Raw genomic sequence first — 21,930 nt, forward strand, 5'->3', positions numbered from 1 at the left:
GTGTCGGGGGGGCAACAAATAAAAACCTGTGGAAAAGCATCACAGGTATGTACAAATATGCACACACACACACACACACACACACACACACACAGAGACATCTTATTAGAAAATTTGTTATGTAACTTGTAAAAATTCACTGGAGTGGGTTTTTTGTGTGTCAAAATCAGGACAAAAATCTGCTGTGCAAAGCAAAGTGTGCCAAAGAAAGTATAAAGCCAGTCCAAAGAAAACAGCATCACACTGAATCATTATCATGCAAATTCTGTATACACAGTAAACACACACACAACATAGACAAACACACACACTAACTCCCGATGTCCTTGTGTTTTTGAGGGGGAATGAGGGAAGATTTCAACTCCACTTATTGTGGTGTGTGTGTGTATGTGTGTGTGTGTGTGTTTGGGGGTGGGGGTGGGGTAAGCAGTAGCATCCCTAAGTGGTGCTTCTGTTATCCCTATCAAGGTCATACAGCCAGCTGTGAATGACAATCACTGGCCATGAAAGGACTCCTGGGACCAGGCCAGGCCTTGTGTGTGTGTGTGTATGTGTGTGTGTGTGAAAGAAAGAGAGGAGAGAGAGAGAGAGAAAGAGAGAAAGAGAGAGAGAGAGAGAGAGAGAGAGAGAGAGAACATTTGGGGGGTGGCGATGGTCTGATTGTGCCGGTGAATGAAAGTGCCTTTCTGTGAGTGAGACACTGAGTGTACAAGAATGTGTCTACAGTTCTGTGTGTGTGTGTGTGTGTGTGTGTGTGTGTGTGGTGTGTGTGTGTGTGTGTGTGTGTGCGTGCGTGCGTGCGTGCAGGCATGCCAGGCTTGGGCCAGTACTCTGCCTGATTGACTTGCCACTCCAGCCTGCTAATGAGAGGGATGGGGCGGGGGGGGCAGCCTGTTGAAGACACAGACGTCTAGGAACCAACCCAGCCCTCAACACAGGACGATGGGAAAACAATGGTACTAATTAACTGGCTTTGATTGGTTAGCCAGGCCTCCACTAATCATTAGCCATTAGCCACTGTGTCCTGAGCCAATCACAACAAGCCTGAGAGAGGCAACAATCAGAAAGCAAGAAACAGGAAGGCAAGAGTGTCATTAAGCAGTCTTAAGCTGCGTTAAGAGGGTCAATAGAGACCAATGCAATGAGAGATTCTGCTTTTGAAAAGAAGTTCCAGTTCACACAGACTAGCTTGTCCTTGTCTCCTCATGCCTCCTTGTATGTATTTTTTTTCTCTCAAGGCAACAACTGAATAATACTTTAATTCACACAACCACAGAAAAGACCAACTAAAAAAATAAACAAGACTCCAGATCAAAATACAACAAAAGGGACATTGTGAGAGACTCCAAAGAAGAAGAATAAAGTTTGAAGTTTTGGAGAAGGGCTACAGCAGCCTACAATAGCTTGCTCAGTCAGCAGGATGAGCAATCACTCAGTCTTGCTTAAGCTCAGGCAAGGACAGCATCTCTTGGGCAGTTCATACCCAGCGAATCTGTTTTTTATTGCCTCTCCTAGGTTTTTTTTAAGCTTCTCTCATCAAAATGGATTTCACATCTGTTCGACGTGTCTGGGGGTCCAGACATGAATTAGAATGTACGTTAGAGAGTTTTAACTCACCGCCGGCGAACATCCGCCACAAACGGGCATGATTAACATGCTGAAAAACAGACGGGGAGAAAAAGGCAGAACTTTCTGGTCTTCCTAAGACAATTAAAAGAATCAATTAGACTAAATGACGAGGCCTGCAGGCTGCCTGCGTTCTAATGTTGGAACATCTCACAACACAACATGCTCACTTCCTGCTTAGAAGCTCAGATACAGCACTTGTATTGAATGGCTGCTTTTTGTGAGAGAAATAACAACAAAAAGAGACAAAGAGAGAGAAAGAAAAGATACAGAAATAAAGGAAAAAGTCTGTAACAGTTGACAGACACCAGGTAGAGGGCAACAAGATAGAGGTAGGAGACAGACTGACAGGCAGAGAAAATCAGGACGCGTTCTGCGATGAAGCAATGGAACAAAGGTGCCAGACGCGTCTATTCTCCTTACTATATTAGCTGGGGCTACAACCAAACCAGGCCGTCATTCCTCAATACAACAGTACTTTATTGGAGCTGTCATGTCAAGTCAGACATGTTGTGTTGATGTGTGAGCTGGACCCTGAGGTAAGGAAAGATAAACACAGGTTGAATAAATGACAACTCCAGTGCAGCACAGAAAGTTGGGATGGCTTTACATACTGCGTTTGAAGTGAAGAAGTGTTTCATGCTGATACATCTGAGATTTTTCATTTGTTATTTAATGGGGGCTCTAAGAGAATTAGCAAACAGAATAAAGATGTGAAATCAGTTTTGTGTCAGGCATTATTTGCTGTTATGAACCTTAACTCCTCCATCTATGCATCCTTCCTTCTTCTAAAGCCACTTTTTTTTCTGATCAGGGTTACAGGGATCTGGAGCCTATCCAAGCATGCACTAGGTGACTGGCAGATCAACACTGAGCAGTCTATCACAGGGTTATCACACACATTTACAGGCTCAATATTCATACCTTTGAGCAACTGAGACGTTCCAAATAACCTCTTTTGCACCTTTACCAGCACAAACTCACACAGACATGAGAATATTCACATGTCAGATAGAAAGGCATTTGCAGGCTATGAGGGCTAAACCCCAGCATCCTCTCACTGTGAGGAGGAAAAACACACAAATCACTGAGCCAACACACATGGAAACTGCAAAAGATTCTACCTGATCTGGTAGGTTGCAGTTCGCTTTGCACTTAATTTGGAAAAAAATAAAAAATAAACTAAATGCTGTCTGTTTAAGTGTCTGATTCTCAGGTCCTAGTAAAGGCCTTAAGGTGCATAGCAAACATGCAACTTGTGAAATCAAACTGATTTTAAGAATGATTATTTTTCTTTTAAATCTTGACCATCAGAGCTCTAAGAATAATTCATTTCATTTCACCTTAAGAAATGACCAATTTTGTCTAAATTATTCTGGGGAACATTACAATTCTCTGTTGAATATTTAAACCAATCCCCTTTTACAGCTACAGCTTGTAACATGGTGGGTTTCATTTTATTGGTTAAGCTGCATGGTACAGATGCTGTACACATACTCTGAACATAACATGTCAACAAGCACAAACATATTCATCACACAAAGAGGGACTGACAGCTGTCTGTCAAACCATCAGGCTTTGGTCATCACCTGTGATTGGCCTGCCACAGGATTTAATAAGATTCCTAGTTTTCTTGACATTAGGAGAATTGCAATTTGAGACATCCATAAGATGAAGGGAAAATTGCTCAAAATTGGAGACAGCTGATGGCTTGCCATTAGAAAAACAATTGAGTGCCAAAGAACACTGACTATTAAAAAATAAAAATACTAAAAAATAAAAATAAAATGTGTCAATCTTAAACTTTCCTTAAAAACAACAATGTATCCAGTCAAACTTTCTACAAGTGTTTTCCAAAATACGTCAGCTCTTCTGCATTTTCAATCAGTCCTCCTATAATCATCATGGTGCACATCTCAGGAAACATAACTAACAACAAATTCTTTGCTACAATACATTAGATACAGTTATACAGATGCTAATATGCTGTATGCTCTATGGGTGTAAAGTTATTCCACAAATGTGCATGGTGTACAACCTGGGGGGCCATCTTGGAATACAGTGTAAAAATACAGTATAAATGGTCTAGAAAATACTGAGGACAAATAGTTTTTTCCTTGAACACTGAGGTAACCCAACCTTCTGCTTTTACTTTAGAATTATGCATGACTCACTCTTAATCCCAGACATGAGCAAAAAAGCTTCAGGAATAAAACTTTAAACTACTTGAGCAGTGATTGATTTATCTAGAATCTAAAAATCTATCTGCAGTGAATGAAGTGGCACGCACTAAGAGAAACATTTAAGCATATCAATTTCATTGCATGCTCCAGCTGCTGTGTGAGTTGTTGTGAGCGGTTTATGGGCCCCCAAGGGAGGGCAGGGGAGAGACCTCTGTATCAAAACAATTCCACAGCTAGCAGGAGGTGTGACATAAACAACAAGGTTCTTACCCTTCCCTTGTGAGTCCCCACTGACAGCCAACCCACCCTCACACGTCCAGCACACACACATACACACTCTGCAAATGTGCATGCACACACACAGTCATACATGTCAAATCGTAGCCAACACAATCTCACCTCTCCCCTTCTTCCTCCTGCTTATCTTCCAGAAAGAAGGAGGGAGCATAAAAAATGAATGGCTGCCATATGGAAGAGGTAGGCTGTGTAAGGAGAGGAAAGCTATTGGTGTGGAAAATCAATTTCACCCAGTTGCCGACATATAGCTTCTATTGGGTAAAATAGCCCACATTAGCCTGTCTTCTCATGCAAAGCTGAGTATGGAGGTAGGGGAGACGGATGGAGGGATACAGGAATGAAAGAAGGATGGTTGGAATTTGCCAATGAAAAGTGGAAAGAAGAAGGAATGGGGGAAGAGAGAAGGACAGTAAACCAACCACAATGAAATGAAGAGATAATAGTTCATGTCATGTATAGTATACACTATGCTTCCAATTTGTCATATGAATGTGTAAAAGAACCATAATGGCTGTACCCGTTAGCGGACACTTTAGCTCACTCCAAAGCAGATCCATAGTACACCATAAAGATCATCTGTGTCCCACATGGACCAAACATATCTACTGACTTTCTGCTATCTCCCTGTGGGTCACTGAGGGAGAAATCTGCACAACCCCCTGTGGATTACAGCCACCAAAAATATCCCAATGTGTGGGTGCACATGTGCAGTCGCCAAATACATCAATACCACGTATACCAAACTGTTATCTCCAGGCCCTCAAGTTGCTTCACGGGGACCATACTGAGTACAGTGCAGGTTTGAGCTGGAGGTCCAGGGCTCTGTGCTGTGCTGTCAAGCTCTCCAGGGTACAATTATCTATTATGCGCAGGGCTCAGTATAGGTATCTTTATAGTATCTTTTTTTTATGTTACTCTCTGCAGACACTGAGACATGTGGTTGATCTCTTAGTGCCCAGTCTTATCTAGAACAAAGCTGCTTGACACGTTAAGATACATCAAAGCTTTGTAACACAGGAAGAGACAAATGTAGAGCCTTACACAGGGTCCAACATGTGTGGTTTGTATGGTTTGGTTTGTATGGAATGGATGGTTTATGGTTAACCATTTGTCCCAAGATAACTCAGTTGACATGATTCACCTGCTGCATGAATGAGCGAAAGAGCTTTTGGAAGAGTTCCGATGCATTATGTAACACACAATTCATAATCTGTCACATAAATAATAAGATGTGCCACATGATCTTTGGCCTTTTGCACAGGGGTCAAACTGGACAAAATAAAATCCTTTATCAGTTATAAAACACTGAATAAATCCTTGAGGTGCCATGCTTTGGAGAATACTACATCATACAAATACCCCTTGATGAAAACTCTGACAAAATGCTATTTTAGAAACATACAGAACTGAGATTCACACCTTTTGCAGTAATGAGAGCAGTAATGACACAGCTTTCAATGTCCACTAGTAGTCCTAATGACAGCAGGGCTGATAAAACTTTCAGTATAGCAAAGGATTAAATTGGTTGTCAAACAGTGATGCTACAGACTAACACTTTTTTTCCTTGTCAGACTCTAATAAGGTAAACTGAGAAAAAGAGATCAGTCTCCAATGGAAACTTTAGTTTTTATCCACCATTACACAGCTTTTTTCAACCTGCCTCAAATATTTGGCCTCTAACAAATTGAAAGACTGCAAATTAGTGTGTGAGCAATTTAACCTACACAGGTTTTGTATTCATTTACATGAAAAGTAGCACATAAGAGATGACAGATTGTCCAAAAAGGTAAAACATCAGATAAGAGAAAAATGGTAACCTACCATGTATAAAATAAAACTACAAAAAAGCTGTTCGGAAAAGTAACTGTAAATATGCTAAAGGTTTTGCTAGTTTGAGTCACACATGAGCAAGTCTCAGTCAATGTCAAAACATGGCAGTGCATTTACGATGTACATGTGTCATCATCTATCTACCTGCAAAGAAAACTTACTGCTTTGTTAGCATGTAATACAGCCTCTAAAATTAAGAAATATGTTCTGTTTCATTTTTTTTTAGATGTTTTTCTATGACTTACAATAACAGAATGTGGTTTACCTACTGTATATTTCATTGAGAGCTGCAATACCAGACTTCATGGAAGCAAACAAAAAAATGCAATGACTCAGGAAATATATGCTTCTGCTAGTCATTTGCAATGCCCTTGCTTGAGATGAACTTAGATGTTTGAGCTGAGAGTAAAATATGGAAATCTATGCCTGCGTTCATTATGATATTCAGCATACAGCATGTGACTTAAAGTTTCTGACAGAAAGATAAGTGTGATCCTAGGAGGTTTCATTTATTACTTATGTTTAGTTTTGAAAGCAGCACATTGAGATTTGAGATTTTTTGGTGCAGCTACGTCTCCTTCAACATGGCTACCTGTAACCATGCCCAATGTGCTTGCTCACTTTCTGTGTAGTAGTAAAGTGGATAAAATACCAGGAAAAGAATTATATTAGTGTTCCAAAATGCAATTTGTTTACAATATTAACTAATATTTTAATTCACATATATGAATAATTGCTAATAATTTGCATAATGCAACTTGAGACTGCAAATACTCCAATAGTTAATGCTCAAATGTCCTGGCAGACAACAAAGCCCTCCAATATCTGGTGACCTTTTTTTTTCCCAGGCACAACTGGTGCACTGTTCTTTAACTGATGGCATCAATAAACCAAGTGCTTCTCTTTTCAGGCAGTGAAAACCATTAGAGCATTGTTAGTGATTAGATATACATTACTAATACTATCTGCTTTGCTTTGGTGCTGGACAAATCTTGAAGAAATCTCTGGAATCATTATTGAAAATAATAATATCATAATACAGCTAGTCTTTCCAGCATCGAGAAGATGTAAGCTTCACATCAGAATCATGTTTCAAGCATTAATTTAAAAAAATATGCAGACTCATCATTGTCTTCATCATTAATCAACGACAACAGCAACTTATAGTCTCTGGGACAGCAAGTCAGTCACCATCAGGTTAAGATAAAGAGTAAAGTATCACCTGCATTGATTAGTACTTGCCCACTGTGTATTAATGGAGCCAAGATGATCTGTTTCTCATGTTCAAGCATTTCATGGCACTTAGTTTTAGTTGGGCAATATTAAGGAGGAATGACTCAGTTGAAAACTCTTTTTATATGGCCAGCATCAGAAGTCAGAGGAAAGTATAGTTAACAGCTTCAGCAAGAGCAAGATTCTCTGAATGATTGACGTAAGCCTTGATGACAATTTTACTCAATTTTCTATTTTGGTTCTGATATTACATGAATTCACAGGTATACTATTACTATATATTAACTGTAGGGTCACTGTCATAAATCCGACTATATGTATATATGTGTGTGTGTGTATGTATGTGTCTGCTACGGTAACCAGAACCACTGTGTTTGTGGAGCTGTAACAGATGTGGGAGCACACCATACCCTTCTCTTTTTTTGGGCTGAATAGGACCATGGTGACAATACACAAAAACAACTATAAAAATAAATATACAGTACGGCATAAAAATAACATGTTCCAAAGCTTTAAATAATGCACATATTGAATATCTGCTTCTAAACCTTGGGCAATTTCATCTCCTGGGTGAGCATTTCAAATGCAACATCCAACTCCATTTTGTTTTATTCTACCTAGTTGGGAAATCAAGCCCACCTGAGTGTATGATGGAACCATGTGTTTCTTACCTTGCCAAGGAGCCTGGGGAAGGGAGCTCTCTGGTTCTCAGTTACGATCATAGGAGGGACCAGGAGGGATCTCTTAGATCTGTATGGCAGTGTTTGGCCAAGACCCAGGATATTCTACAACAGAGAGGAGAAACCATATTGTTAAACTTTGAAATAGCAATCCTTTCTATTTTAAGTCTTGCCCAGTAACATTGTGAAGCACGTGGTGATGTTCTTATAATTTTTACAGCAACCTGATTTCATTCAAAATTACTTGTCAACATCTTTTTAGTAATTACCCTAAACCCCACCAATGGTACATAAACACACACACATACACAGAAAGCAGTCAAGTATGCATTTGAAATGTTAAGAAAAATGTTTCAACAGGCTACTCTTGGAGCGATTCCCATTTTTGATGGCAGAGTGGTATGTGGAATATACTATGAAATGCAAAGAGGCTAAGCATCGGCATCTGGCAGACAGCCCCATATGCTTACACATTTGGATTGGAGAGGAGAGAAGAGGAGAGGAGATTAGATGCAATTCTCTGGGCAAACATGAAATAACTGTATTCGTAGCATTGACTGAAATTTAATTTACATTCTTTAATTCTTTCTTCAGCCTGTATGTTAAATAAGGACATGATAGAAAAGTAGAAAAAAAAGCAAGAGCAACAAAGATGAAAAGAAATGGCAAGGAATGAAGAAATGAGAGATGACAAGGTTTTGGTGAAGCAATTGCATTGTTCGTGCAAAAGGAGCCCATCTGATATGTTATTTTTGCTCTTGAGAACACAAAAGTGTAACGTAATTTCATCATCCACCCTCCTGCTGTTGTAAACAAAGACGTGGTTGTTACTGTGTAATAGTCAAAGACTTTCCCCCTGTCCACTACACTCTCTAAATCACTGATACAGTTAAGGCCCTTCTGTTTAGATGTTGACAGAAATAATGTCTGTCATTGACACAATGAACAAGAAGCTGGAATCCTGGCTGCTAACATGGAGGTGATGACCCACAGGGGAGGACAGTCTGCAGACTCAAAGCAATCACCTATTTTTGGATGTTTCTTTCTGTTACATATATATATGTACATATATATATATATATATATATATATATCTTCTTTTTGTTACATGACTGCATCCTGGTCAGAAAGCCATTAGTTCTCTGTCTATATAAATGAAGAAGTTAAGAAGTTAGAGCAAATAGAGCAAATTAAATAATGTTATTTTAAAAACCATATATGCATGACACAATAATCTATCATACAACAACCCAATTCAGCTTTCTGCTGATGCCGTCTTCTCATCTATCTTGCAACCATGGTCGTTCATCTTGTGTTGCACCCTGACTTGCTGAATTAGTGACTAAACTAACCCGGGATAAAGAAGATTGCTAATTTCAGTTTGCAGGCTGATTAGTTAACTAGCTAGGTTAGCTAATCATCTACTTAAAAACGTACCTGTAAATGTTATTTCAGTCTGTTTACATGCTAATGTGGTCCCTACCCTTTGTTACCACTGCTAACATCACACAGTATCCAGTATCCCCATGCCTTCTAAGTTATAGTTTGCAGTCAGTTTGTTTACTTTAACACCCCTGCCAGGGCTCAGCCTGACACACACGACATGCCCCTCCAGAGGCTTTGCAGAAAAGGTGCATTTCTGAATGACTGAAACAATGAATGGTTGAATGTGTTTTCAGTTCTGCCCCATGTTACCACAGTCCATTGTCCACATAAATGCAGTCACTACTACGAAATGTTGAGCAAAATGACAGAAAAATGACAGTAAAGGAAACAACACAGCAACAAGCCCAGCCATTGAGCCCTGGTTAAAGTGACAACACAGTCTCAATATAAAAGGGAAAATGCCAACCTGAGGTTTTTGTGGTTTCATTTGCAATGCAAATAGTCTCTTTTGTCCTTCATCTTTTATAGCCCACTGTGCAACACTTTATTGACAATGTGTAGTGCACACGGATGCGGTTGTGTGTGTGTATGCAGAGGGCTGTTTGCGTGTTTACTGTTCACACTGCTGTTCTTGGCTGACAGGGACTCTGGCACCACTCTCACCCCTGTCAGAATGACGGAAAGAGAACAGGTAAGAGGGAAAAACTGAGCCATTTGTTTACAGCACAGTGTCGACACTCAGACAGAGAGGGCAACGCTACCGCCGCTATCCAGCAAACACTCACACCACTAACCACCTCACCTCTCCACCCTTCCCAGCTACAAAGGTCAGCAAGAACACAATTAAACAGTAATCATAAACACAACCCAACCAGAACAAACCAAAGACACACTGAGCGGTCTCTGAAATGACCACTCTTATCAAACCCACTGGGGGATGACCTTCCAAATGTCAAAGACAGAAATCTAAAACTGGACCTGAAGCGGTTAAACAGAACACTGCACAAAACTGTGAGAGATTATATGACCTATTTTGTGTCTAAAGAGCATAGTCAGTGGTGTGTGTATATGTATGACCAGTTCACAGGTGACTTGATGGACTTTTAAGCACTGCCTGTAAAAATCCGGCCGGAGTCTGAAGCCCAGGGATGAGCACATCAATCCCATCATGCACAGGTCTCAGCTGTGTGATATTTGTAAAGGGGGGGGGGGGGGAGAAGAGCTGGGAGGCAAACAGACACCATGAGGTATTTTTAGTGGCTGGATGTAGGGACCGGTGACAGGGGTTAGGGCTAAGATAGATCATGCTGTCAAATCCACGTCTTCACTGTGCTGCGGATACAGTGGATATGGAGGGAGAGAGATGGCGCTTTAAAACCCATTAATGTTCTGCAGGTGGATCAGGACAGCGAGACGCACTGATGTTCAGCTGGATATAGACGCTTGTCCTGCCACTGAGGATGGCTCACCGCAGGGTATTCTGAAAAAGATAATTTGCAGCCTTACTTTCTTTCTTCACACCTTTTTACCTGCTACTTTTCAGCTCTCTCTTGTTCTTTTCTCTCACTTAGCAAGAGCTTTTCTTCTCACTTTCTGCCTTTGCAGTCTGCATGTATGATGAATAGTGTTCTTACAGCTTGGTGACACCGTAAGAGAAGGAGGCCATGAATCTTTAATGTGTCCTGTTCATAAATTACTGCCGCACCATCAACCCTGATCCAGCCTTAATACATTTGCCTCTCTTTCTGTCTGTGTCTCTCAAATGATCATTAGGGCATTTCAGGGTACTAAGTTGAAAAAAAATCATTATAAAAAAAGGCCTTGTTAAGAAGATTTTAATACACTTGATCAGTCACAGGTAACAAAGAGGAAGGCATGTCCATGTGCATATGTGTACAGTGTTTACATGCATATACTGTACTACAGTATCTGTATGTCTGCCTGTGAAGGAAAAAAAGATGGAGCCTTTATCACTGTCATCTGAGCGTAGAGTTACTGTGGCAGCAAAGTCACGTCCTTGTCCATTCTGCCATTTTCACTCTCAATGCTATATTGAGAAGTGTCATTACTCATTTCTGACAATGTGTTGGAGACCTGGTGAGAAATGGATAATACCAAGGCCAGGATCGGCCACTAGTGACAGGGATGTACAGCTATTCAATGTGGAATAAATTCATGGATATGCAGTTAGGTCAGGCAATCGGTCAGCTTCTCTAACACACAGTTAAGCTCACTTAAGTTAGTGTCAGCAGTATGTACACTCAGTTGGCAGTTTGTTGGTGACATCTTGCTAAAACTAATCCCATCTAATACAGCAGGCCTGCAATAAATCCTGCCTTCACGACAATTATAATGTTCAGTTTGTATTGAAACTGTTCTAGAGGGATTCAACTTTATGGTCGTTTTGGAGGCTGCAGTTTGTGGTGTTGTTGAACTGTATCACATTACACAGACAGGTGTTTCTATTATCTTGTCAACCCTATTTATATTAATGGTGGTAGGCTAAATAACAGAAACACCTCTCTGAATGCAATACTGCTCAACAGCATCACAAACTACATCCCCCAAAATTAATATACAGTTAAATCACCATTTCTCTAAAATGATTTCATTGAAAACTGAACATTACAACTCTCAAGAAGGGATGATTTACTACAGGACCATTGTATACCTGAAACAGTTTTAGCTAGGTGTACCTAATAAACTGACAACTAAGTATATACTGTATACAAAACAATTTATTTACACACTCGCCTGATAACTTGTCAGAGTGGGGGTTGACAGGACAATATTTCACACTTGTTAAAGTGTAATCAACAAATCATAAACACTTTTCATCTTAGTCAAGCTGAATATAGGGAGACACTGATGACTGATGCTTATTTCAAATATTTAATTAGCCAAATTAATTAACTTTGTGCCAAAGCCACTAAGTGTTTGTGCAATCTGCACATAGTGGTGTGGAGTGTGCACTGACAATAACACAGACAAAACTGCTTCAAAACAAAGTCATTATAAAATGAAGCCATTTGAAAGTGACACTGTTAAAGCTAAATTCAGCCGACTCTGACAAATAATGTACAAGATTCATGTTTGGCCCTAAAGCTTACTTGATCTAATTGAATCATGTGAGAGAACAAATATATGTAACGACATTGTTGAAAAATATACAGCAATGATGAAAAGCATTAGTGAAAAATAAAACATGACAAACTGTCTGTCTGTCTGAAATGTCAGGTTGTTTGAACAGGGGAAAATGGTCTCGCCCACCATGATTTGAGTTTAACAACCCGCACCACGGTAGAGAGGCTTTCACTGAAACAGGAATAATATGGTAACTGTTGTGTTTATCAAGAAACTTTCTCAGTTTCTTCTTCTTGAAACCTTTTTCTAAAATAATGTCTTTGTTATCCTCTGCTGACCTGAAAAAGTCATCCATGTGATGATCCATGTTTCCCTTGACTTCTGTCACAGTCAGACTTCCCTCTCATCTGCAGCTGGTACAGAACCCAGGAGGGAAGCTTTTAACTAAATCTAAGAGACCTGAGCATCATTTTCCTAATCTAATTATAGCTTCTCTACTTTGGTTGTCACCTAATTTTAGGATTTATTCCCAAATTTTCATTACACTATATCTGTGACCTTTCAGACTCCTTTTTACCCAAACTGGAGCCTGACAACCCAAAGCAAGACATTGTCCAAGGCTGAAATTGAACACTATACAGTACTGATATTGTTGCAGTGTTGTGAGCCTTCCATCTTCAGAGACTGCTTTTTACTGCTCAAAACACACTTAGAAATTTGTTTAGACCATATTTGTCTAACTCCTGTGAGACACATCAAGCTAAATTGAGTCAAATAAAATATAATCAGCTTCATGTATCACAGGTATACTCAACCTCTTAAGTAAAGACAAAAACAATATAAAGGCATTTTGGCTGTTTGCATTCATACATGTGAACAGTGAATTACAGGAGATGGACTATATCACAAGATCAAATGTAACTGATGAGATTTGAAAATTATAATTTGTTCACGTGAAAAATTATCACCAATTGATAACGCATGTGCTTCTTGGTTAGGCTTTTTAATCATTATCATCAAAACACTATTGGAAAGAGGGTCTTATCAAAATGCAGTTCAGGTGCTCTACATTTAATAAACTGCCTTTGCTGTCATCTTCACCACCAAATACCTCTCTACACCCTTCATGTTGAATTTCCTCATTTTAGTTTTTCACCTGATGCGAGACAAAGCATTTTTACAATTAGCACAGCTTTTTTAAATCAGGCACATCAATAGTTTGAAGGTTTGTTTTGCTGCTGTTGTAAAGCAGCATGACGTTAAGCCTTCATTTCCTCTCCAGTGCTCACTCCCACACAGAAAAAAATGTGTAAGTTGGCTGAAATATTAAACCATTTCAGCAAAAGATGGAGGGTGAGGAGGAACTAATGTAAAAGAGGCAGACAATAGACAAAGGCAGTAAACAGAATTAATAAATGACAGCTACAGAACAAGCTAAGGAGAGATAGCTGTGAGTGGAACGGAGACGGGGAGAGGAAGATTATTTGTGTTGTGTTGTATAATGTGAGCTGTTGTGCTGTGGTTGCAAGATGTCACATCTTAGTCATCCCCAGAAAGCCTTACTGAAGCTTGGTTAGAAAAAATCTATTTGCCATTGCCGGATGGGGATTTTGCTCAGGATGCAATATTACATTTAATTCAGTGTGTGAAAATGGATGAAACATAACAAAAGCAAAATAAATAGGCTTTTGGACTCAGATTATTTTGCTTCTTATCAGTTGTTACATTTGAATGGTGCCTGTTTACGCACCCTGAAGGCAAGAAAATGTTCTGCATAACTGTTGTTCTGCATAACACAACCAAAACAACACAGAATAATACACACAAAAAGTCCATATCTTGGAGCAAGCATTTGTTAAATTGAAATGCATTCTTCCATTAATTCACATATTGATCGGTTGCAAAAAAGGAGAATAAATTACTCTTTGAATTCAGAGTTTTGCTCATAATAGGAATCATTCATCAGCTGCTTCTCTCCCTCTGGGCCTGTGTTACAGCAAACTAACAGCTAGTGCAGAGGAATTAAAAACTGATTCTCTCCACCTTTGCTCACAGCACTTATCAATTATCACCAGCCAATATTTTCAGCCACGATACCATTTGTTATGCCAATAAATTCACCATGGAATGTTTCCGCTCTGCGTTAGAGAGGAAACAAAGGGAGGTTTGGGCAAATCTAACTTTAACAGCAGCATAACAAAGAGATTTCATTACAAGAATACAATTTCAAAAAGAAATCTACTGTGTGGTACAATAATTGAAAAACAGGGAAAAAGCATCAAGACTACTTCATGACCATGAGTACTATCTAAGACTGGAGTTTTAAAGCTCAGCATCCCAGTGCAGTTGGTGTTGTCAGCAGAGTCATTGCACGAGTCAAACCCCTGGCTTATTGAAACACACTTTTAAATATGGCATGAGTTAGTTACAGATTCTTTAGAAGCTGCTGCTGCTCTGAACACGTGTTTGATGGGCCACTGGAGAGGCGCTGGGTGGAGGAGTGTGGGGCCACTACAGGATATGGACAGAGAAAGGAACAATAGATTTTCTGATGATATGAGTCCCAGAGCTTAGGGAGATTCTGCAGATTAATTGATAGTGAAATAATGAGAGCTTTTAAACACGCTGCCTCACTGGAGGACTCTCGCTCTCTCACACGCTTCTATTAGCTTTAGGATGTCTTCCTCTGCGCCCAGATCTTCTAACAACCTTTATTCGTCTTGGTTTCTTTTTCTACCCCTTTCCTGATTCATCCACTTTATGACTGTGTGTACTCTGCAATTAATAGTTAGTCTGCTTATAGACAGAGATATTAAAGTATCTGTCCAAAGGAAAGATAAAACACTTAACCACAGATATCAAACTCAATATCAAGCTTACAACAGGAATTCAAGAGAAGACAAAAAATAAAAGACAAAATATTGTAAACTGCGGTGATAGTGTACTGTATGTTCTCCTTGAAGGACTGTTCCAGATAAATACAACCTGGGTTTTTTGTAAGACTTGGCCATCTTTTCTTGGTAATAATGTACCTTGTTTACATTTTTTCTGACCTTCTTACCACATCTTACCACTTCTTCTCCATCAGACTTCATTGTAGCAATATCATCACTTTCCCAGATCTCAACAATTATTTAAGTCAGTGCAGTGTTATAATAACCCACACAAATGACAGCCAAAGGTACAAAAATGAGACACAAGTTGAAATAAGCTACAATATGTCTACAGGTAGACTATATTTCTAAATGCTCGATACTTGATCAAATATCTTCCACTCATACTGAAAAACTGTTTTCTATTCTTCAGAGTAAATGCACTATGTCTCTTGGACAAACAAAGACATACACAGACACTGATGCAGAGGATAGACCATAAGTTAGCCACCTCACATAACTTGCCAAACACTAATTCACTTATGTCTTCAATGACTTGCCAAGGTAACACCCATGGACTAGCTAACTAAATAAATGATGGTGAGAGGCACAAACAAATTAGAGCTACATTATGCCAAAAGAGAGGGAGACATTCATTAAGCTTGGGGCTGGAGGAATGGTAGCAGCAGGACACTGAGCACTGCAGCAAGAAGACAGATGATCTCTGAGAGGGGAAGGGAACCTGAAGTCCCTAGAAACTTTTCCTAATCAACTTAGTGTATTTGGACTAAACAGAGGTATATGGAGAACAGGAATGAGGGAGAATGGTGTTTATTCAGGTGCCCAGAGTTTTGTAAGGCAGTCAATTTGCTAGCTACAGAAACAAATTTTGGTAGATTACACAAACAAAAGGACACATTTGCAGAGAAACAAAGCCCAGTGCTGGGGAGCAGGCTTAACAGCCAAATTCTCATATAACTGGAACTGGCCAGAGTAATACTTCATACTCAAAAGCCTGGTGCAAAAACATTACGGCTGTTTATGTTGCCCCGTAGAAAAGCGTTTCCTTCCCTCTTCCCCTCCACGTGACCTCATGCATGAATAATGATCAAAAACATGAGTATAGGAAAACATATGCACACATGGGTATTCAACACAATTTAAGTGGTTCCAGTTTATTCTTACATTCAAGAAATATTTGAACCAGACTGGCTCAGAGCATGTGTAAAGCATATGTGAGACCCGCAGTGGACCCATGGAGACTTGACAAGTCTTTGATTTTTGCTGGGACCTTCCGAGGTACTAAGTAGTTTAGCACCTAAAAGAGCCAAAGATTGTGTCAGTGGAAATCTAGGCTGACTATCATCAAACATTAAGTCCATCGCCCTGCAGACAGATTTAGTCAGTTTTTGCTGCCATCTGCAACAGTGCTAGAAACACACATCTCTGGTGATGGCAACGATATGCTCATAGGTTTGGCAGAGCACAGCAGCAGCTGTTCTCTGGGCCTCCTCCAGCGGCTTTCACAAGTTGCTTTTTAGTAAATCAAACCACTTTCTTTTAACTTGTAATATGGTTCTCTTGGTGGATGTAACATCAATCACCTTCTCTGTGTTCTCCATCCATATGTCATTTTTTACTGAGGCTGTAATGCCTGTGCTTGCTTTAAAATAGCAGGCTATTTTTCTTTAAATAGCCTGAGTATTACCCTAATATCTGCATCATTTTAGTTATTTTTTCACTTTCTGTAAATGTCCATTAGGTTTCAAAGATTATCGATATGTGTGTTTCTCCTCTGCCTAATATGTCATCTCTGAGGTAGTGCAATTATGTTAATTGATGATAATTAAGGTCGCAAGAGTGTGCCTCACATTTATGACTGATTAGAATTCATCAACATATGCATGAATATGACTGACAACAGATGCCTCTGAACATTTGATGAATTTGGTTTTTAATGTTTTTAATTTGCAATTAACATCCTTAATGTATGAATGTTTTGTGAATAACACTCAGTGCCAGTGTTTACATCTCTAAACAAACTTTCCATGCTAAACTTCCCATCTTGTCTCCTCATTCAAAGGAATTTTTTGACAGTAGATGAGAACTTTGATACCACTCTCATTTCTGTAGAGGAAAACTGAAGCTACTGTACTGGAGCTGGCTTGGGTGTTTGCACCAGTATGGGATGGTCAAGTCGGGGCATGGAGTTTTATACAGTTGATTGTTTTTGTGCAGACTATGTAAAAGAATGCTTAATTAGAGAACTGCTTGTCCCAAGTGTCAGCAGCAATATCGTGCTCTCTGCTGTCTGACTCTGAGCTTCCAGCCTGAGTTAACCAAGCAGACTAATCATGATAATGCGATACTAGCATTAGCATGACTCTCTCATAGCTAGCAAAATCAGATAGCAAAAGTCTATTTTTAACTATTTGTTTATCCATACAGAGATAGAAATAATATAACAATGCCGAATGTCTTGTTTACACTTTGGTTTCTGTACTATTTTAACAAAAAATATCTCACATGTGAATCAGAAAGCTTTGGAGGTGCTGGTAGGCCAGTTTTGTTTCTTTTGGATAGAGCCAGGCAAGCTGTTTCCCCCGATTTTCAGTCTTTGTGCTAAGCTACTCTAACCAGCTACTGGCTGCAGCTTTATAGATGAAGTACAGACTTGAAAGTGGTATCAACCTCTGTATCTTGGCAAGAAAGCAAGTAAGTTTATTCCCCAAAATATCAAACTAAAAAAGAGGTTGTAAATCATCTCAGGGGCATTGTTATTTAATCAATGCTATATTATGTCCAGTTACACCACATTACAGTAACCTTTTCAGTACTTAATGAAGCATAACCTTTTCAGTTTTGATAAAGTGTAAATAAAGAAACTGATGAAACACACACACACATAATTTCTACTCACCCTGAGAGTGTTGGGCTGTCCGGTGATTTCCACCTCTGCCATGTCATCTGCATGCGCACTGGTCCCGTGGATGAAGAGGACTGGCCCACTATACAGGACGTCCTCATGTGGAACCACATTCAAATCTCCATCCACCTGGAAAGTGGGGTCTGACACCTCAAACGTCACATCTTCATTCCCTGCACAGTCATCAAACTCAACTGAAAAAAAAAACACATGACAGGAACAGGTAGATGTTATACCTTTACTCTGAACAAATTACAAACAAAAATGTCTGCCATACCAAACACACTCACTGAGGAATTCACGGCACTGTAAAAAAAGGAATTTTACCAAACAATCCATGAAAATAAGTATTTCTCAGATATAAACAGATGCCTTGAAGATAAACGAGACAGCCTGAAGTAAGAATACAATGTAGACTTATTAATGTGTCTGACTTGCCCTTGCAGGGCTGTTGCTTTTACTACAGAGAATGTATTGGCACCCAGTTGCAAGGCTAGAGAGGAAGAAAGGATTTAAGGCACGGGAGAAGAAAAGTGTCACCTCTGAGTTATGTGCATGTGACACGTGCACATGTGAGCTTGTCTTTTCTGACTGAGGGAGATACCGCCAAGGACTCTATCAGGCTTTATCCCTTCTGATCATGTTCATCCTCTCTTTATCTCTCTCATACACTCCCCTTGGTGTCGCGACATGATCCCCATGTCCTCCCCCACCCTCAGCCCTGACAATCCTCCCCTCCCTCATCCTTCACCTGCTCTTAACTTCAGCCTCCTGTGATGCTTCCTACTGTTGTGGATCATGAAGGGACGGGCTGCGGAATAACTCTGTGTGCGCGTGTACATGTGTTGTTGATTACTAAAGCAGGTGCAACAGGAATCACATGGTATTATGCATCTCTCAGTGTGAGTCTGAAAGTGCAGAATAATTTCAAGCATCCAAGTCCCTGCCTCAGACATATGGTGGCTTATACAAGTCTTCATTATTTCTTTTTGAGAATTCATTTGGAGACTTAAATTTCAATTCATGAAATCAGGAATTTTCTGCAACTGGAAACACAACATGTAGGATGCTCCATATGGTTGTCATTATTAATGTCGCCACAAGCGTTTGGGCTGTTACCTCATCTACAAAAACTACTTGTTAGTTCATCGTAAAAACAAGGAGAAATCTAATCCAGGAGAGATTATGTATCTCCTCTCCTCTGGGACCAGGACTGGATGCTAGGCTGTCAAGACAGCATCCCACATAATTTACCAGTTAAAGATGAAATGCCTTCAGCTTAAGGTAATACAGAAATCTTGGTGGTTGCTTGTGACCAGCTGAAAGAAATCCTTCACAAAAGATCTGGATGTCTCTTCTCTGTGCTCTGTTCACATTGGGGACTGAGAAGCCATCTTTGTGAGGAAGAAATAGGTTCAGATTCAAGCTCATATTTATCAAGTTTTTCAGAGCAGCTTGTGGATCAGCGGTGCCTCTCTGAAGATAGAGCATAGCTTCCATCTGCAGTACAAAGGCTGTGAGCTTTCTCTGCTGAACCTGCTCATTAAAAGTTGAAACCAATATACTGTATTGTAACTGCCTTGATGAATGAATTCTCACTACCTTACAAATACAATGTATGTTAATTATTGCAATACAAATAGTTAATATGGTATGTACAAACAGTCTTAAACACAACCAATTAACATCTGAATTAGTGTGACACAGTTTTCTTGTAAAAATGCAGGATCAATAATAGTGGGCGGCAGCCAAACAAAGTACTGCATTTGTAAAACAAAAAACAATAATTGAGCACATTTTTTGGATCTAACCCAAAATGATTTTTTTGTGGATTTTTTATGACTTCTGGGACCTGTAGTATTAAACTACACTTACTGTTACCCACAATAACCAATGGTGTTCAATCAATCAACCAGGCCTGAAATCCCACAGAATAAGACTTGAAAATACAATTGTTATTTCTAATAATTCAGCATAATTATATTGTTATGTGCGTGTACGATCTTGTAAGCAATGATGTGCGTTTTAATGTGCAAACTAATTCTTCATATATGCATATATATATATATATATATATATATATATATATATATATATATATATATATATAAAATTACTAGTTCCACTGCACACAGCCATTATCGACAAGGTTACATTAGATTGCTACCATATGATGAATACTAGCTGCATATAGGGGACACAGTCTAAGTTAACTGAAATAGATATAGTCACTACCTCTTCATTTTGAGAATTATCTGTTGACGTTGAGAGGTACTGTCTTGGTGCATACAGTTTACCACACAGTGACGGAAGAGCTGTTTCAAGCACAATACAACCCCACTACTGTAATTAACAGAAACTGTGTTGTAACTGTTGTTGTTCATGTTTCTCAATAAAATGAGATGTAATATAGCTGGGATTCAAAACAATTTACTCTAGTTTACTAGACTCTACCACCTACTTGCTCTCATTTCTGCATCTACCTACTTCTCCACCCATCTCACCATTTTACCTTGTAGAAACAGTGGTTGATTTTCTGACTTTAACTCATCAATCTGTACACGTCTATCTCCCATCATGCTAGCACACAAGAGAGATCTAGTCCATAGCTGGTACTGCCCTGACTATAAAATCAATATACTGAAGTCTATCAAAGCACTCATTTCATACACTTAACCTTTGTGACTGTTTAGTCTGGCTTCTTTTATCACTCTCGCTGCAGACATTTTAAAATCTTCCCTCTGGACAGAATCGTTTTCTGCCATCTGGATGAGGGGAAGAAGAGAATATTGGAGTGAATGATCGAGGAGGGCAGAAAAAAGAAAGGAAAATGAAAAAGAAAATGATGGGAAAGGCGAGGCTACAATGGACACTGAGGGAGAGCTACAAAGTCAACAACCTACTCTCAAGGGAAACAAGGCTCCATCTCAATATTCAACTCTCACTTCTAAGCCAAAGCATGAAAGATGTGTTAATTTCCATTCCCATTACAAGCCTCAGATTTATTTCAATAACATGGGCGCAGTCTTTAGAGCCTGCAAATTGCAGCGCCAAACAGTGTCAGTGGCATTTCAAAGGCAGCCAGAGTGTTTGATGGTATTCTAATGTTGTCAGGTTTTGGGGGGATTTCAGAAGAGAGCATGGTGAGCTGGCGGCTTTGAAGTCAGGCAACAATGACAGAACGCAAGTTACCCCGCTCGCCACCAGCACCACCACGCACCCACTTCCTTTCTTCAGAGTGCTGGCTCAGGGTTGAAACAACTTTGCACAACATGGATTAGGGTCGCCAAATTCCCTCACTGATGCCTCAAGAGGAGAAGGAGGGTGGGTGGGTGCAAATTTTTCCTCAAGATTGACATTCAAGTTCCTTTCAGGCCAAAACCTCCCATAGAGCCTGTGAATGGCAGATGTACCAGAAACTCCAACACCAAGGGCGAAGCTTACTTTAGGCTTGATTGTCTCTTCCATCAGCTTCTTTGGCACCAAAAACACTACCTCAAAGTTTTCATTTAAGCTTTTAGCAGAAAAATATATATACCACATGAGAATTAAACTCTCTTTTTCAGGAACTAAATAAAGCTTTCTGCTAAAACATGTCAGTTACCCTCTAAAGATCAAACATTATACAATGTTCTAAAAAGACCATTAGGATAATGAAAGCAAAACACCTACACACAAAACTGCAATCTTGATTTTCTGCATCTCAGTGATGAAGAAACATATTTTGACATCCGACATTATCCAAGCATATTTACATTGGCTCTTCTCCCTTTGTCAGGACATAAAATTGGATTTTTTTTTTTCTCTGTCAG

The 21,930-nt window shown here is 39.5% G+C and overlaps 1 protein-coding gene across 1 annotated transcript in view; it reads right to left on the bottom strand.

Moving 5' to 3' along the window:
- The window catches only part of cdh13 (cadherin 13, H-cadherin (heart)), a 268,476-nt gene that overhangs the window by 170,595 nt on the left and 75,951 nt on the right, over positions 1-21,930 (bottom strand). Inside the window, exons 3-4 of the mRNA XM_051073553.1 lie at positions 18,113-18,312; positions 7,841-7,954 (exon numbers count right to left, since the gene is read on the bottom strand). Coding sequence (XP_050929510.1) covers positions 7,841-7,954; positions 18,113-18,312 — 314 coding nt within the window. The remainder of the gene's footprint in view (positions 1-7,840; positions 7,955-18,112; positions 18,313-21,930) is intronic.

This window comes from Lates calcarifer, linkage group LG10 (genome assembly GCF_001640805.2).
Source record: "Lates calcarifer isolate ASB-BC8 linkage group LG10, TLL_Latcal_v3, whole genome shotgun sequence".
Classification (NCBI taxonomy): Eukaryota; Metazoa; Chordata; class Actinopteri; family Centropomidae; genus Lates; species Lates calcarifer.